This window comes from Netta rufina (assembly GCF_964035555.1).
Source record: "Netta rufina genome assembly, chromosome: 10".
NCBI classification, from domain to species: Eukaryota; Metazoa; Chordata; class Aves; order Anseriformes; family Anatidae; genus Netta; species Netta rufina.
Genome location: NC_140133.1, coordinates 4,652,149 through 4,668,757, shown reverse-complemented (window position 1 = coordinate 4,668,757; position 16,609 = coordinate 4,652,149). Strand labels below are relative to the sequence as shown.

Here is a 16,609-nt window from a genome sequence, read left to right as displayed (position 1 = left end):
TTACTTGTGTATGGTGGCTCCAAATTTAGCAGTGATTCCCGAGGGAGTTCAGCCCCTCATCGCGATAACATCACGATTTCACCTCAGCTTTCCTCGTCCTGCTCCCCCCTGCTGTCCCTCCTCACTCCCTAACGCCTCGTTCATTTCATTTTCACCACAAGAACCGCGTTTTCCTGCCCGCAGAGCCCGTCGCCCTGGACCTGCTCTAACCCCCGCCCCCCGCCACCCCTCACCGGGCCGCCATTTCCCTCACGGCCCGGCCCCGGGGCCGTGCCCTCCGTGCCTCCGCCCCGCGGCGGGGCGGGCCGGTGGGGCCGGTGGGGCGGGGCGGGGCGGCCCGCAGCCTGCCCGGCGGGGATGTGAGTACCGGGGCCGGGGGGGCAGCTCTTGGGGGCGGCTTGAGCTGGTACCAGCCGCCGACAGCGGCCGGCCTGGCCCTGGAAGGCTCGGGGGAGCCGGGAGGGAGCGTTTATCTGCGCTCCCGGCTCCCGCAGCCCCGAGGGGCAGGCGGCATGTTCCCGGCTCGGCCGGGCCGCCTGTCCCGGGGGGTGAGGCGGGGGGGCCCCGCTGGTGCTGGTGCGGGGCCGCAGCCGCTGCCTCAAAGCCTCCGCTGTGCTTTGGTGCCTGTGGGGGCGTGCGTTAGAAGGGCGGTTTTGAACGTGTTTCGGCTGGAAATAAGGGAGGTCTGTTTGTATTGTTCATCTGACAAAGAGCCCTTCTGTCTGCTCAGCAAATTGGGAAGCCTCTTGTAAACTTCGAGTAAAGTCTGTGGAGCGAGAGAGGTGTTTGGGGTGCTGGGCGGGGGCCCGGGAGGGACAGGAGCAGGTGGAGCGGGCGCTGTGCGAGCAGGAGCCTCCCAGGTGCGGCCTGACCTGGCCAGCGTGCGCACGCGTGCTTCAGGAAAGGGTCACCAAGTGTGCTTCTAAAGGAGCCTGGCGATGTGTTTATTTGAGGTTATGTCAGCTCACAACGCTGGGTGCACCTGCTAAGACAGAGGTACTGCTCAGTGAACGTAAGGGGACTAGGGGAGAGAAGCAAATGCTTCCGTTACTTCATTTCTGCAGTTAACCTCGTGTGCGTAGTTCTCTAACGTATGTTCTTCACTAGCTTCTCTTCCCTACTGGTTATTTAAAAAGTTTTGACTGTGCTGGTGGGAAGCGAGCTATGTTACTCAGCCTGACCCCACTGCCGAAGAGCTGTGAAACACCAAGCAGGTGTTCCTTCTGGTAACTACGGGAAATAGCATCGCCAGGAACCGTTCCCAGTGAAAAGCTGATAATAAGAACTTTAATTGAATTCTCAAAATATAAATTCAAAATATTGAGTTGCGTATGTGGTTCCTAGAAGCAATGACTAGTTTGGTGTTTGCTTTTAAAGGCCTCACAGAAGCGAGTTGTATGAAGACGTTCCATCAGTATGCTGGCCTATCGTATATTCTCCAGACTACAACATCACGTTCATGGGACTGGAGAAACTGCATCCCTTTGATGCAGGGAAGTGGGGAAAAGTAATTAACTTCTTGAAAGGTAAGGTAAGAGAATATAGCACTCAGACCAACATTTGTACAAATTGATTAAAAGTAGTGTAATTAGTGCAGGCTTCTGTTAGTAATTGCCAATATACTAGTGACTGTACATCTTCACTTCTCCTTGGATAGATTTAAGCTATGCACTTTAGTCGCTATTGCAGTGCTTTAATATTCTGATGTATATGCAGATATTAATTTTTACATGTTAAATTGGTTGTAGGATTTGAGGTAGGTTGAGTGTCACATGTTACACATTCTTGAAGGTCTTCCACATGAAATACTGCAAAGATGAAATTGTGTCTTGTTAGAGCAAACATCCTACACCAGGGCTTTTGAATACAAAGGTTTATTTCATGGTTCTTTGAAAATGGAAGTTCTTGCCTGCTTTACTAAATAAAGCCTGTGGTTTTGTTTTTGGCTCTATCATGGTGTCTGTACTTAGTGAAACTTGTGAAATCTGATTGAAAATACAAGCTCATTAAGAGATTTGCTCTCCCCAGAGGTGTGAATAATACTAGTCAGAGTAACTAGCTTGGTTGACTTCATTCTGGCCCAGAGCTTTACAAGTCTGAGTTAAAAGGAGTAGGAAGAAACATAAGTATAGCAATGTGTTAGACAATCTTGAAATATTCCAGGCCTTTGTGATGCAAAGGGAAACATGAACTGTACAGAATTTCATTTCTTGGCCGTTATGAGAAGGATTCATGTGGGATATGAGAACTATTTCTACCTCTAAAGTGAGTGCCAGAATATTGTCTTCAAGCACAGCCTGAGTCAGGTGCCTTATGTACCTGGCTTAGTGCCGTGTTTTGATACAGATTTGTAATGATTCTTACATTTTCTTTCAGTGCAAGGCTAGTGTATGAGAACATTTCCTTTAAGTTTCTCCTTGAAGATAGCTGCTATTTGTAGTTCGAGTTCTTTCTTTTGAAGACTAAGCCTTGATCCAAAACTGAATGCAGACTTCAATTTTGTCGCACTAAATGGAAAATCCTTCCCATGGTAGCTGCAAGCTTACAGTTTGGCTTGCAAGACCTGCATTGCAGTTTGGGAGTACTGTGTACAGCTTTCTGTAGCCAGTGTGCTTCCATTGCTTTTGTACCTGGTGTAACGAGAAAGAAGACATTCCATCTGGCTTGTGAAACTACAAGTGTTAATGACCAGCTTGCTGCGGGCTGTAATGTGGTTACTCATGAGACTGCAGACAGTCTACTGGCAAATGGCACTTCCCAGTGTGAAAGATCAGAGCAACTTGTATAAATACGTTCTTTTATTAATGTCATTATATTATTCTGATAATGACTGGGAGGAACTTTGAGACCTCTACTGACAGGCAGAACTTTTTGTGATGGTTTTTGTTATTGCTGCTTAAATAAATTAGAAGATACAGAAATACTTGAAGGAAATAGAAATGTAAGAACACAAGTTAGAGGGAGATCCTATAAAAACTTGACATTTTTATCTAAAATTTAAGTTCATTCATCGAGGTTAAAAGAACAAACAAACAAAAAACACACCTTTTCTTGCCAAGACAAAGGTTATCCAAGAGCCAGGCCTGTTCCATTTATGTGGTCCTAATGACTCCTTCAGCTGATGATCTTTTGCAGTGTAGTATTGCCCTTACTATTTTAGGCTACCTTGTATTCATTTAACTGAGATTGAATGAATTCTAACACGCCATTTAGTAGCTGGATCTGCCTTCTAGCAGTTAACTATCCATGTATTGGATTCCACAAGTATTTTCTGAATCAAAACCTTTGCCTTTCTGCTCCTTCTCTGTGTGAAGTGTTTTCCTCTAGCTCTTTTCTACATGAGATGTCTACTCTTCCCTCATCATCTCTGACACTCCTGGTGTTCTCTGGCTCTGTAGTAACCTCTGTTAACAGCTGATTGCACAGTTCCTATTATTTTCTAGAAAATCATCAGTGAAAATCTGTCTACACTCACTTTCTTCTTCCTCAGGAATGAAGCTGTTAGTATTTTGGCTTTATGTCTGACATGAATGAAATGTTTCTCAAGCCACAGTCCAGAAAAACATAAGCTTGCCAAAGTAAATATTGTTGCAGGTGCTGTTCTTGCATAACACTAAGAACAAAATCTTTCATATTTTTGAGTTGATTTTCATCTACTCCAAGTATTAGAATTGAAGGAAAGGCATAGTTTTAAACTCCAGTCCTGTAACAAATACTAAATTTAGTCTGGGAAGGTCAGCATGATGCCTTATATTTGTTGTAGCAATTTGTTGATACACTTTGTTGATGTAGCATACATTTGTTAATGTAGCAATCATGGAAAGCAACAATTTTTTCTGAACGGCTTGTGTTTTTTAAGTCAACCTAAACTTGAACTTTCTGGCAAGTATGCATTCAATTGTGTTACCTTTGTTCATATACAGAAATCTTGGAGTGACGTTTTGCAACTTTCTCTTTTAAAACCAGGTTTTAAATAAACCATCTTTTGGTCTCTAAGGGAAAGAATTAATAGCTGCTCATTGGTATTTCATGAAATTAAATGAAGCTAGGAGTGTGACAGATACCACAGTTACGTGTAAATGTTCACTTCCATGAATATTCAAGTAATTATTTATTTTTTTTTGGTGCTGCTTTGATTTAGGGAACTGAATACTAGTATCAACTGTGGAATTTCTTAAAGCATATTAAAGGAATATTTGATGTACGAGTACTAAGATTTCTCAAGTGTATCAGGTCTTAGACTGTAAGGTGTCTTGTATTTCTTCCTGTCCATCCTCTGTTAGTACCAGTCTTTTCATTCAGTTTAAACAAGACATTACCATGATTACACTGTGAAAAGTTTCTGAAAAATATATATATATTAATAGCTTACATGTATAGAGATTATGTATTTGGAAATATATAAACACTGAGTAAACACAAAGGGTTGCACTGATTTATGTTACAGATGTAGGAATTAAGTCAAGGTCTAAGTAGCTTCTTAGGCAATGTGGAGTATGGGGAGTTAAGTGATTGTATACAATGACAACTACAATTTTTCTCCTGTTGTTTCAGAAGAAAAACTAATTGGAGATGACTTGATTGTACAGGCACGGGAAGCTACGGATGAAGATCTTTTGGTTGTTCACACGAGGCGCTACCTTAATAAACTAAAGGTGCTGTACTTACTAATGTGTCTTTCAAGCTAAGTGTCTAGAAACAATGTGAAAGGTAACATGTATCCTACTTGATTCATTATAGGATCGTTTTTTACAGATTATAGATGAGTTTTTCATATTTTGAATTCAACATTCACTTTGAGAATAGTGAAAGAAAATCACAGAAATACAAGGCAAGCCAAATTACAGAACATGGATAGGAAGAGGGTCTACCATCTTACATAGGCATATTTCAGCAAAGTTGAAACATAAGAAAAGTTATGATGTTTGAGATTCAAATAATATTCTCCTTAGTACCAGGGATTTGGCCTTGAAGTGTTGTTTTGTTTTACTCTAGTAAAATCTGTTTTTGAGGTTGAAATTTTATTGAAGAGCCCTGAAACTGAATATGTTATTTCATATTACTTAATGTGAGGATTTCTTTATGGATTTGAGTTTTATACAATCTCAGAAGAGTGTCCGAGTAGGAATTCTGTCATTAGTCTGTTGAGGGGGGGGGAAACAGTGGTTTCATACTTAAAGACCGACTGTGTCAATGGAATACAAGAGCCAAAAGATCAATGTGGGGCATAATCTTGTGTGTTATCTGTGTAAAGGTTCCAGTAGTGGCCCATACAAGGTTAAATATTCATGAAAGAAAAGGGAGCATGAATCGGATATTTCAAAATGAAACATCCATTTGTTAATCTTGCATTCAACTTTAAAGCATAAACATGTGAGATCATTGTTTCTGAAAATGTATTGTTATCCGTAGAAAGAATTGCATAGTGGCAGGTGACACTGCTTTTTGGTGGCAGCTCTTCACTAGGAGGGAAGGGGAGAGATTTATATTAAAAATAATCTTTCATTTCATAATTCAAAAGAAGTTACTTTAAGTCATCTTTGTCCTTCCTCAATGAAAGAGTCCTTGTATTGCTATTTCTGGAATGTTTTATTTTTCTGTGTAAGAAATCTATTGTTTGTGTGACTTCCTCACTTTTAATCCTTTTCTGTGTTCTTTTAGGCTTCTTCATTCATTGCTAGGAAGTTACTTGCAATTTCATACATCATTAGATTTGATCTTATTGCAGCTATTCTTGATATTGAGCTTTTAATTCCATGGAACCACCCACCTCTTTTTACTGAGTCACTTCTTTGGAGCAGGATGTAATGTGCATAGCTCTGTTTGAAATACAATATTTTTAGTACCTGTAGGGTGGCTTCACAGAGAATTGTCTGATAACCTGTGTCCTGGTGTTCAAAACCAGTATTGTCTTGCGATTCCAGATGTCATTAATTTTATCTCTCATGTTGCCCTTTTACTTGAGAGCGTATTTCCTACAGTTGTAGGAATTGAAAGATGTCATATTGGTCAAGCTAGTGAATTCCTGCCAAGCAGCAAAGACGAAAGTGGTTAGTTGCAAACGAAAAACAGCATAGCTAGACATGGTAAGGCACAAGGCATCCTCTCTGCTTCCTCATGTGAAGTCTTCTGTGTTACTTTATTCTATTTTTTTTTAGTTCAGACAGATACGGATCTACCAAAAAATGGCATAGTTTTGCATTATGTCATATAAAATTTGAACATGAATTTGGTGGTATATTTCCATGCACTTGCAAGAAGAAATGGTGTTTTGGTACCTTAAAAGAAGCTGAAGAAACTGCCTAGGATGATTCTGCATTTCATAATTCAAAAGTAGTTATTTTGGGCTGGGGTTGATTGTAGTGGAAAAAAAAATTGCTGTGCACAAAGTAGATCAAGCAGTGTACTGTAAATCCCTTCTGTTTTGGGAGAAGGGGCGTACCTGTTTGCCTGCTTAAGGTAATATGAACACTCCTTAGAACAAAACTTGGTGTTTTAAATTGAGGTGACTCTCCCCTCTGAGATACTCCTTTGAAGAATTAAGGTCTGTAAAGTAATGACTAGACTTTGGATAATTTGCTTGCTGTCTCTTTGTCTCTTCTCGCCATCTTGTTCTACTGTTATGGAAAATAATGAATTTCATGTATATCGCCATTCTGAAATTCTAGGCAATGAGGTTTAACCTTGTTTTGCACTTCCTAAGTCTTACACTTGAAACATTTTAATCTGACTCAGAAGTCTTACGATAACATAAGTGAGCAAATACCAAAATGTGAATAACATGGGTAATGCTTGTGTGTCAGTCAAACATGAGATGTGCTTTTTCTGGAAGTGACCTGAATCAGGTGATACTCAGTTGAGCTTACAAATTTTAGTGTGTTCTCATATATTTGCAAATGAGGTAGATATTAAGAAAAAGTAATCACTTTCTTGGAAACGTAAATTTTTATGTCTAGTAAAAAGTGGATGTGTTTCATAAAAATGAATCAATAGAAATCATGCCATGTGGACATCTTGTTATGTATGAGATCAATGTATCACATCAGAGACTTATATACTCCTTCAAAAAGGAGCATAGATGTTCTTCAGAATGAATTTTACATGGGCCTGGAGGGCTCTGATCTTGTGATTACAGAGAGTGTTTTCTAGTGCTTGTGTGCTTTGGCTCATGCCCTGTCATCTGAGTGCATCTGCTGTGAGACACAGAGCAATGATGGTAGGGCCCTTGGGCATAAAAGCAGTAGAAGAAGCTTTGTACAATCAGTTTAGCCTGTGATATCTCTGGCTGTTTGAGGTGTTCCAGAAAACAGCACAAAATGGATTTGGGCAGTGTGCATTGCTGCAGTTGACCATAGATGACTTGGTTGCTGAAAACATGTGGTTTTGGTTTGGGTAAAATGAGCACCACTGCAGGTCCTTACCATTCCCCTGCTCGTGTCCTCAGTTCATGCAGTTTCATGCTGTCACTCATTCTCTGCTTCCTATGTCATGCTTTTTCCTTGGTTATTTTTTTTTTTTTTCAATCTTCATTGGTAAAACTTTTGTGAAGGCTAGTAGTTGTTTTCTGGAAAATATTCATTTAGAAAATCATGAGATGAAATAAATGTATTAGTTTTCACCTATATTTTTGTGCGAGAGTTAATGTGTCAGGTGAAGGAATATAAAAATGTTATTGTAAAGATTATGGTATTTGAATAGAACACTGAACAAGAGGACTCAGTTACAGGGAGAAATACCTGACAGGCTTCAGTGTTTACACTAATGTGCTAGTGCAGTAGAGCATTCTTTGCAGCTAAAGTGTCTGTTAAGCCTCTTAAACAAGGGGATGAGGTAGCATTTGGTGAACAGTGATTTGTTTCTTGTTAGCATTCCTAACTCTTCAGTTGGAAGGCTGATGCACAAAAAACTGCAGTTCTTGGCTGGTTGGTTTTCTCGGGAATAGCACCTGGCTACCATTAGATTTTATCAGTTCTGTAGTACATGAATACATTATTAATAATTATTAATAATATTGCATCATACCTTAACCTGGAAGCTTCTGTGACTATTGCAAGCTTCTTAGTCTCCTGTTTGTTTTTATGTTAATTCAAGTTAAAAATGTACTTCCATCATCTATTGAAGATGAGCATAGCTCATCCCCAATGACCTTCTAAATAAAAAATTGTGTTGGAAGCTTGGTGTTGGATTTTTGAGTCTGTGAATTTTCTCTTAAAGCTGGGACCTGCTCCAGAAACTTATCAAAGATTTAAACACGGTTTAAATTTAGATATTACAGAATATATATATTTTTAATTTGACATGTTGTTGGCTATTTTAAAATGCTGGAATGCGATGAATGCGTAACATGAAAGGCAATACTTCAGAGTTCGATTTTGGTCATTCGTGTGCTTTTTGTATTAGTCCAGGATGATCAGCATAAAAGCAACTACTTTAGCTTTATCTTCCTAATATTAGTTTTGCAGTTTAATTTTTAGTCCTTGCATCCTTACTACCACATATTCAAATACGTTGAAAAATTGTTTATCCATATTAAGAATGGAGGTTTTTATAGTCAAGGAATAACAGTTGATAGTGGTTATGATTTTATTATAAAGTCCTGCAGGACTATGCTCATTAAATGCATATGTTACAGAGTCTGGGCTTAAACAAGGACAATTGAGAACTCTTGAGGTTTCTTTAGTTTTAGGGGTTTGGAGGACATAATACGCTCCTGGGGGATGTTGCTCTTAGCTAAACTTAATGATACTGCCTAGTAGTTAATTTGGGAGGAGGGGATATTGAAGGAAAATAGACCAATTAAGGGTTGACCCAACTTCTTTACTCCTTTTAAGAAAACAGGGTGTAATGTTTAATTGAGACTTACATGTGTACATAGTTTTATCTGAAACACAGGAATGTAAATAAATAGTTTTTTAAATCCTCTGATCAGCAGTAGGAATCTGTAAAGTTACAGATTTATGTATCTACTAGAATGTCATTACAGAATCAGTAAATTGGTGATGACAGTGAGAGCAAGTATCTACCAAAAGAAATAGTAGCTGATGTTTCTGTATAATATATACCATTTGAATGCAGAAAATAGTGATTTTTTTTTTTTAAATTCACATTTGATGGGTTATTCTGTATCAAAGGAAGCTAATCTTTATTTCTGTGAAGATTTATGTTATGGCAGCTAACTGATGGCCTGGAAAACATAGTTAATATAGTCCTCATCTGTTCAAAATCATTTCTTATTTTTACAACTTGAAAAAAGTCTGCAATTATATCAGACCAATTCCTTTTGAGTTCTTTTTCAAACATATACGTAGCTGTTCTGTAAACGTGTTGCAGAAAATGTTAGAAAACAAGATTAGCACACGGAAGAAAAAAAGCATAACTACCCACAGTCTGAGGCAATACATTTCTTAAATGCTATAGTGGTGTTCCTTGAGAAGCATTTTCATTGAACTCTGCAGCTGTATTCTTGAATCAGACTTTCTTTACAGTCAGATGTTTCTTTTTCCCCCATATGTCAGGAATTGCATAAACACAGTGAAGTCCAAAGCAGTGAATGTTTTTGGACTTGGAGCTGCTCTGTAAAAATCCTCAACTGTGAATAGAAAGCTTTGTTTATTCCTTACCGACACCATTTATGGGTTTCTTGCAATCACTTAACCTGCAGGAGGATAGCTGTTGATTTGAGTCTTCCTTGCTTCTGCTTCTTCCCACTGTGATTATTATTTTTTTAAATTCAAGTGTTTAAATGCTGAACTTTTATGATGACCTTTCAGATTTGTGATTAAAAATATGTATATTTTATCCAAATGTGGCCTCTTGCAATTCCATTTTAGAATGCCAGGATTGAATTGGTTTGTTACGTTGTGCTTGTTTTAAAGCTGAAATATAATAATACTGAAAGCAGTATTTTATCAAGCATTAGAAAGCAACTAAAGCACTTTGATGAAAAGATATTATGATACCTGAATATAAATGATAAATATTATTATACATTTACAAATGAACTGTTGAGAAATACCACCTGTTTACCTCCAAAAAGTAATGTTCTATAGTTAAAGCATTGATAATTGTGAAGTCAAAGGACTTTTTCTGAATACCAGAAAACTGAGATAGTCATATGATTGTCTTCTGTTAAAATTGAATGATTCTTCATTCTATCGTTTGTAGATAGGTAACTTAATAAATAGCAATTGCTGAGATACATAAGTGTCATCATGAAGACAGGCTACATTAATTGGAACTTTTTTTTTCCCACCTTGTAGTGGTCATTTGTTGTGGCTACCATCACAGAAATTCCACCGGTTCTCTTCCTTCCCAACTTCCTTGTTCAGAGAAAAGTTTTGAAACCTCTGCGAACCCAGACAGGAGGAACAATAATGGTAAGGTGTTCTTGATTGACTTTTTATCCTATTTATGTAAACCAGTGAGTTATAAAGCTTTATATAATGCAAAGCCTTGAACCCTGAAGTCCTGCAGAGGGAAGTAAGCTAGTGTACAGTCCTGAAGTGAGCAAAGTTTGGCGCCTGTTGGCAAATACCAAGGTGAAGGGCAAACCTGATTTTATAGTCTGTAGTGTTCAGACAGTAGTAAGGGGCAGCCTGTGCAAGCCATGATAGAGATGGCAGGACTTACAGCAAATACAGAAACTGAATAGCTTGAACTGTGCTCAAATTCTAGGAATGGGAGGCTTCAAAAACAATCAGGTAGAAGGTGTTTTGAAAGCACATGCTTACCTAATGGCTGTGGTTTGGTTACTGTAGGTATTAGGTAAGCGTTTACATTTAGAAATCACATTATGCTTGGTTTTGAATAGTTAGTGTCTATTTTTAATGAAGAAAGTTACTCTTTCTTTTGTTGTAGATACTGTGTAAGCAGCTCAGCTGAACTGGGGTGAGATGTGGCCTGTTTTCACCTTAACAGATTTGTTTTCTGATTAGTTAAATGAGTGCTCTGGGGAGAAGAGCTGTGTGTCACCAGACACTTAATTTTGCCAGAGAACTCCCATTAGAGATGTTGAAGAAGTACGAAGAACGAAAACAATTAATAGTTGAAACCAGGAATGAGTTATTTAAACCACGTATTGAGGAAAAGATGCCTTAATAAGTTTAAATCTCTAACTAATGGAATCCTTTCTGCCCTTTATTCATTACTTGTCAGTGTAGATCTAGAGTTCAGAAACTGTACAGCGTGGTGCCAGGAGATGTTAACTGTCCCAGCCTCCCTTCACAGGCACTGAGCTGTAACAGTTACATAAATGGAGAACAAATAATCTAATCTGAAATCCATAATATTATGATACAAATGGATTTTTGCTGCCTTTTAGCTACCCTTTCTGAAGGCAGCTGTTCTTGGGTGCATGTGGGAAGGACAGAAGCAGATACTGCTTTTTCCTGTATCTCTTTGAAGCCAGTTACTGAAGAACATTATTCTGTGGGTTGGCAAACCTTTCAGAATGTGTTTATGCCAGATAGGAGAATACAATTTATTGCAACCACTAGATATTAAAGGTGAGCAAGACTGGGAAGCTATAATAGAATGATAAAGTTAACAGCATTATTTTCAGAAATAGGCTATTGGGTAGCTTCCTGTTTCTGTCAACTGTAATATAGGTACTCAGTAATCCAACTGTGCACTCAAACTGAGGTTTCATATTTTTAAATGTTTACCTTCTTGAATGTATCAAGAATTCATTAAAGACATCAATAATACAATAAGCTTTTCTATGATTACTGCAAAAAAGACAATGCAACATGGTATTCAGAAACGGTTAAAATACTGGATTTGAGAGTCCAGTGTGAGAGAACGATGCAAGGGAATCTAAAAGGTTGATGAAGCAATTTTCCCAAGTATTTGGTGAGGCTTGTGAGATTAACAGTCACTGCTCTCATTGTGTCTAAGCGGATCTGGGAACTATTTAGTTTGAGTCCTCCTGGGTGAAATGATAGAGAGCCAACTATAATCAGACTTTTAGGGTAATATTAAATATATTGCTTTTATGTTGTATTTGCACGTCTTAATTGTAGAACAACTTAAGGTAGAATGATCAGTGGAAAAAATAGCCATTTATTTAGATATTTTAGTGTTCTGTTAAATCTGCAGCTGAACCGCTTGATTTGCAAGTGTATATCGAAGAGTGACTGGAGGCTTTTATTCTCTGTACCTTCTCAGATTTCAAAGCTTATTGGGCATGCTGTGAATTAGACAAATAAAAAACTTGCAGCACAGTTGACAACAATATACAATGATGTGTATTTATTGTGGAGGAGCAAGAGTTACTTAAATTGAAAAAATGTTATGTTTTGCTTAATGTTAAAGACTGAAAATACTAACTAGAAAAATGTTGAGCATGTATTTGTATTTCTTCCATATCTTGTTGCTACCTTTAGAAGTTTTTTAATCCCAGAAGTCAGTGGAGCCATGGTAGTGTCCTCAAGAAATGCTGTATCAGCAGTAGTCTGAATTGCTTGTAGTAAAATATCTTATCCTGGGCATTTATGCAGAAATATTGTCATAAGGGAATGAACCTCATGCAGACAGTATCAAGTGGGACTTTGTGTATTTATGAATGTATTCTCAAGCAAGCCAGGTTTCTGATGCCAAGGTGTGTAACATAAGGACTCCAATTATTTTTCTGTAATATTTTTTATTGACCTGAGCTTTGGAAACATGGCATACGTAGCTAAGGGTTTATCTAATTGTTCTTGAAGGCATGCACTTTATTATTTATTTATTTATTTAAAGTTGGTGAGCTTCAGACACAAAGCCAGTGGAAGTTTTGGTCTGTTGTTCTGGATGCATAAGAGGGTATATAACTTTCTGAAAAGTAAGAATTATCTCTGGGAGGAGGAGAAGGTTGCAGAGTTTGGTTTTAATTTAGATTCGTGAATGGGAAGCAGATTTATTTTAAAATAAGTTGTATGTGTCTTGCCCATTTTTGGCCACTGTCCAGCTGTTGTTCTTGCCTCTTAAAATCCATTTCCTAATTCTGCTTTTATGGTCTTCCTTTGCTCAGTCTTCTTGGATGTACATGTTACTTAACGTCGAAGTGAGGTAAAGAAATAATGTGAAAGTTTGTACAGCATAGCAGCATCAGATACATTTTTCTGGAGCCTTGAAAGCCTGCATAAGCAGGAGAAAAACAGAAAACTACTGGAAGTGTTGTGGGTAAGCTTTTGGGTATATTGCACCATGGGAGGTGAGGTAGCAAAGTACAGCTTCCTCTAACAGGTGTTAACTGGCGAAAGTGAGATGTAGGAAGTTGAATACAGCGCATCCCTTACTGCGAGCCAGCATCAAGTCACTGGAATATTGTTTTCCTGGTAATTTACCAGGAGCTGGTAGATAGCACCAAACCGTTTTTGCTGATATCTGTGTAGTCAGCTTTCTTTCAGTGGAGTGTGTGGTGAGTTCTGGCAGTTCTATTTATCTTTTAAGCCTTATGTTATGAATTGGCTAGTAGTAGAGAGGGGAAAAAAGATAGCTTTCTGGATTCACGTGATTAATGCAGTCCACAGTGTTTAAAAGTTTTTGGTCCTCACTCAGAGGAAAAAGTAGCTTCCTTCCGTCTCCATTTAGTCCTTCAGTCTCACTTCAGATTCCTGAGCAGTTCTCTTCTGTGTTGTGTTGCTGACCACAGTCAGTAATGGTCATCAAGATGAGTCTGCTTTGCAAAACCCTGTCTGAGCAGGAATGTGCAGTGTCCTCCTTTACTGGTCATGCTGTCTGTCTTTGGGGGGCAGTGGTTACAAGGGGTGACTGAAATGGTGGTAGTGAAAAGTAATAGGGAAGAGTGCAGAGTTTGCTAAGATACTACCTTTGATATTTCTCAAGGGTCTTGACGTTCCCTCTGGTCCTATCATTGGTTACCTGCGAGAAGAGGCTGACCCCCAGCTCCCCACCCCTTCCTTTCAGGCAGTTGCAGAGAGCAATGAGGTCTCCCTGAGCCTCCTCTTCAGACTAAACACCCCCAGTGCCCTCAGCCGCTCCTCATAGAACTTGTGTTCCAATCCTTCACCAGATTCATAGCCCTTCTCTGGACATGCTCCAGGGCCTCGATGTCCTTCTGGTAGTGAGGGGCCCAGAGCTGAACCCAGCACTCCAGGTGCATCCTCACCAGAGCAGAGTACAGGGGGACAATCACTTCCCTAGCCCTGCTGGCTGCGCTATTCCTGATACGAGCCAGGATGCTCTTGGCCACCTGGGCCACATTCAGGCAAGTGTTGACCAGCACCCCCATGTACTTGAAAAGCAGTTTTGATTCACAAGACAGTAAATTTGTACGGTATAAGTCAGAAGTACAGACAATCTTCTGCTGTGCTCGATGGTCCTGTTCATCATGAAAATTCCTGTTGTTTTTGTTCTTTTTAATGATTTTAAACAATATAGGAAGATTGGTTGTTCATGAGCAATCCCTAGGAGGTATGCTAAATAACAGATAATGTGCTTTCCCTGTAACTTAATTGGTATTATGGTTCAGAAACTATAGTCTTTCTCAAGATCTAATTTAGGATGGCATTTTCTTAGTAGGATAATATTTACCATCCAAGTTTCCTTAATACTAAACTAGAATTGTTCAAATGCTAGTGATGGATAATTCTCAACTGTCCAAACTTCCTTGCATGTATGATATGCAATATATTTGTTAATATATTAACAAATTAATATATTCTTTTCCATAATCATGGAAAAGAATAGTATGATGTTCCTTTTTTATTGTAGCTAGTAATATATTCTTTTTAACTTATTTTAACCTGTAGATAAATGCTTGCTTCAGTCCTCCTAGCCAGAATGTCAGTTTTTTTTTTTTTTTTGTAAAATGTAATTTAAGCCTTGATTATCTTCTCTCTGTTAATACTTTCCCTTCCTTCAATGTCCTTTGACTTTATAGAAGTGTAACAGACACAGTTTTTTTTTTTTTTTTATTGAAAGGCAAAAGATTAGTAATGTTCTACACTGTACTTGTTACATTACTTAAAAAAAAAAAAAAAAAAAAAAAAAAAAACATAGCCACAGGACACTTCATACTGTGGCATTTTTGTGTCCCCACCCACAGCTGAAGCTATGTTGATCTCTACTTTCAGGATTTGGAGCTGAAGTTCCTCCTATTTCTTACATGAGCAGGAAGGATATTAGGAGGTTCTTGCTCTCTCTTACTCCTACCAATACTTGTACTTTCACTTTTTAGTTTGACTGCTAGGGGTCAGTGTTCGTCTCCTCAAAGCACAGTTAGTTTTAAGTCTGTTTGACGGCCAGAGAATGAAATACAGATGTGATATCCAATATTTTTTTCAACTAATTATGCTGAGAATAGTTTGGTATGGCTTGTATTCGGAACTCTGATTCAGAATGACCTGCATTGGTAAAAACATGTGAAAACTCAACGGGCATGTTAGAATGTCAAGAGCTGCGTTTGGGGTAGGAGCAGACAGCGCTAAACGTTTGCTTCATTCATTCATCAAGTTCTTACTGTAATTTTCTTAAGGCAGGAAAACTTGCTGTTGATAGAGGCTGGGCAATCAATGTGGGTAAGTACAAATGTAATGCATTAAGTGATACCTAAAACTACATTTAAAATCATTATTTTCATTCAGTGTGATGTGTATTCTGTTTATAAGAACAAAGTGACTGGGTTGTGTTTAATTTTAAATCAACTTTAAAGGAAAAAATGGTGAAAGTCCTAGTGGATTTTTTATTCGCTATCACCCATATTGCAACTTTACAACTAAATGAAAGTTATTTTAGAAAGCAATAAGGTAACTGGGTAAAGATATGATACATACCTACATAGGGAACAGTATTTGGCTTGTAGTGATGAGGAAAAGAAAAGGATAAAGATGTCCAGATCAGATGTAAATATTTCAATAAAACCTTCCATTAAATTATACAACAGTTCTCCTAGACATGATCAGCCAATTTATTTATATAACACCAAATCGAGCGATTGGCTGATGTTCATGAGAGTTGACTCTAACCAATACAGCCCTATTTTAGGCTGTGCAGTTCTTTCTGGAAAAGACTTAAATGTATAAATTATGAAGAATGTAGTGAATATAAATCTGCTCTCTTGCTCATGTTAAAATAGCATTGTAAAACCAGTAGTAAGCTATTGAAATAATATTTTGTCATGTAAGACTTAGCTTGTCATTTTCACGCAGCTCATCAGTTACGGGATTTTCCATTATTTCTTACCCGTACTTCTTGATATTTCTGAAGGCAATAAATTCTGCACCTATGCAGCTTTCCTGTGTTTTTTTTTTTTTTAAAGTAAATTTCTGCCTTGAAATCGAAGATTTGCTGTGTAACATGTCTAAACTACCTTTTTATTCCTCTTTTAGTAACAAATAATACTTTAAGATGTAATCTTTGAAAAAATAAATATCCAATATTAAAAATTAAATACATTTAAAAAAAAATCTTTCATTTCCTGACATATAAGAGGGAGTGTTAATTTTCTTTGCCTAGATATTTGTAGCAGGTTTCTTGGTTAAAATGTTCTGGGTTAATATATAAAAGTATGTGTTTTGGGAGGAGCAAGATGAAGTACTTGTTATACGTAGTATACAACTTTGTTTTAAAGATAGTTCTTAAAGTTTCCTTCTGGCTTGACTGTTTG

The 16,609-nt window shown here is 38.1% G+C and overlaps 1 protein-coding gene across 3 annotated transcripts in view; it reads left to right on the top strand.

Annotated features, from left to right (window-relative positions):
- The first annotated feature begins 318 nt into the window (after nucleotides 1-318).
- Nucleotides 319-16,609, top strand: part of HDAC11 (histone deacetylase 11) — a 33,742-nt gene continuing 17,451 nt past the window's right edge. For all 3 annotated transcript variants that reach the window (XM_084292801.1, XM_084292799.1, XM_084292800.1), the window contains exons 1-5: nucleotides 319-359; nucleotides 1,378-1,526; nucleotides 4,555-4,655; nucleotides 10,260-10,376; nucleotides 15,479-15,521. In XM_084292801.1, the coding sequence (XP_084148927.1) occupies nucleotides 358-359; nucleotides 1,378-1,526; nucleotides 4,555-4,655; nucleotides 10,260-10,376; nucleotides 15,479-15,521 (412 nt within the window). In that variant the 5' untranslated portion in view covers nucleotides 319-357. The remainder of the gene's footprint in view (nucleotides 360-1,377; nucleotides 1,527-4,554; nucleotides 4,656-10,259; nucleotides 10,377-15,478; nucleotides 15,522-16,609) is intronic.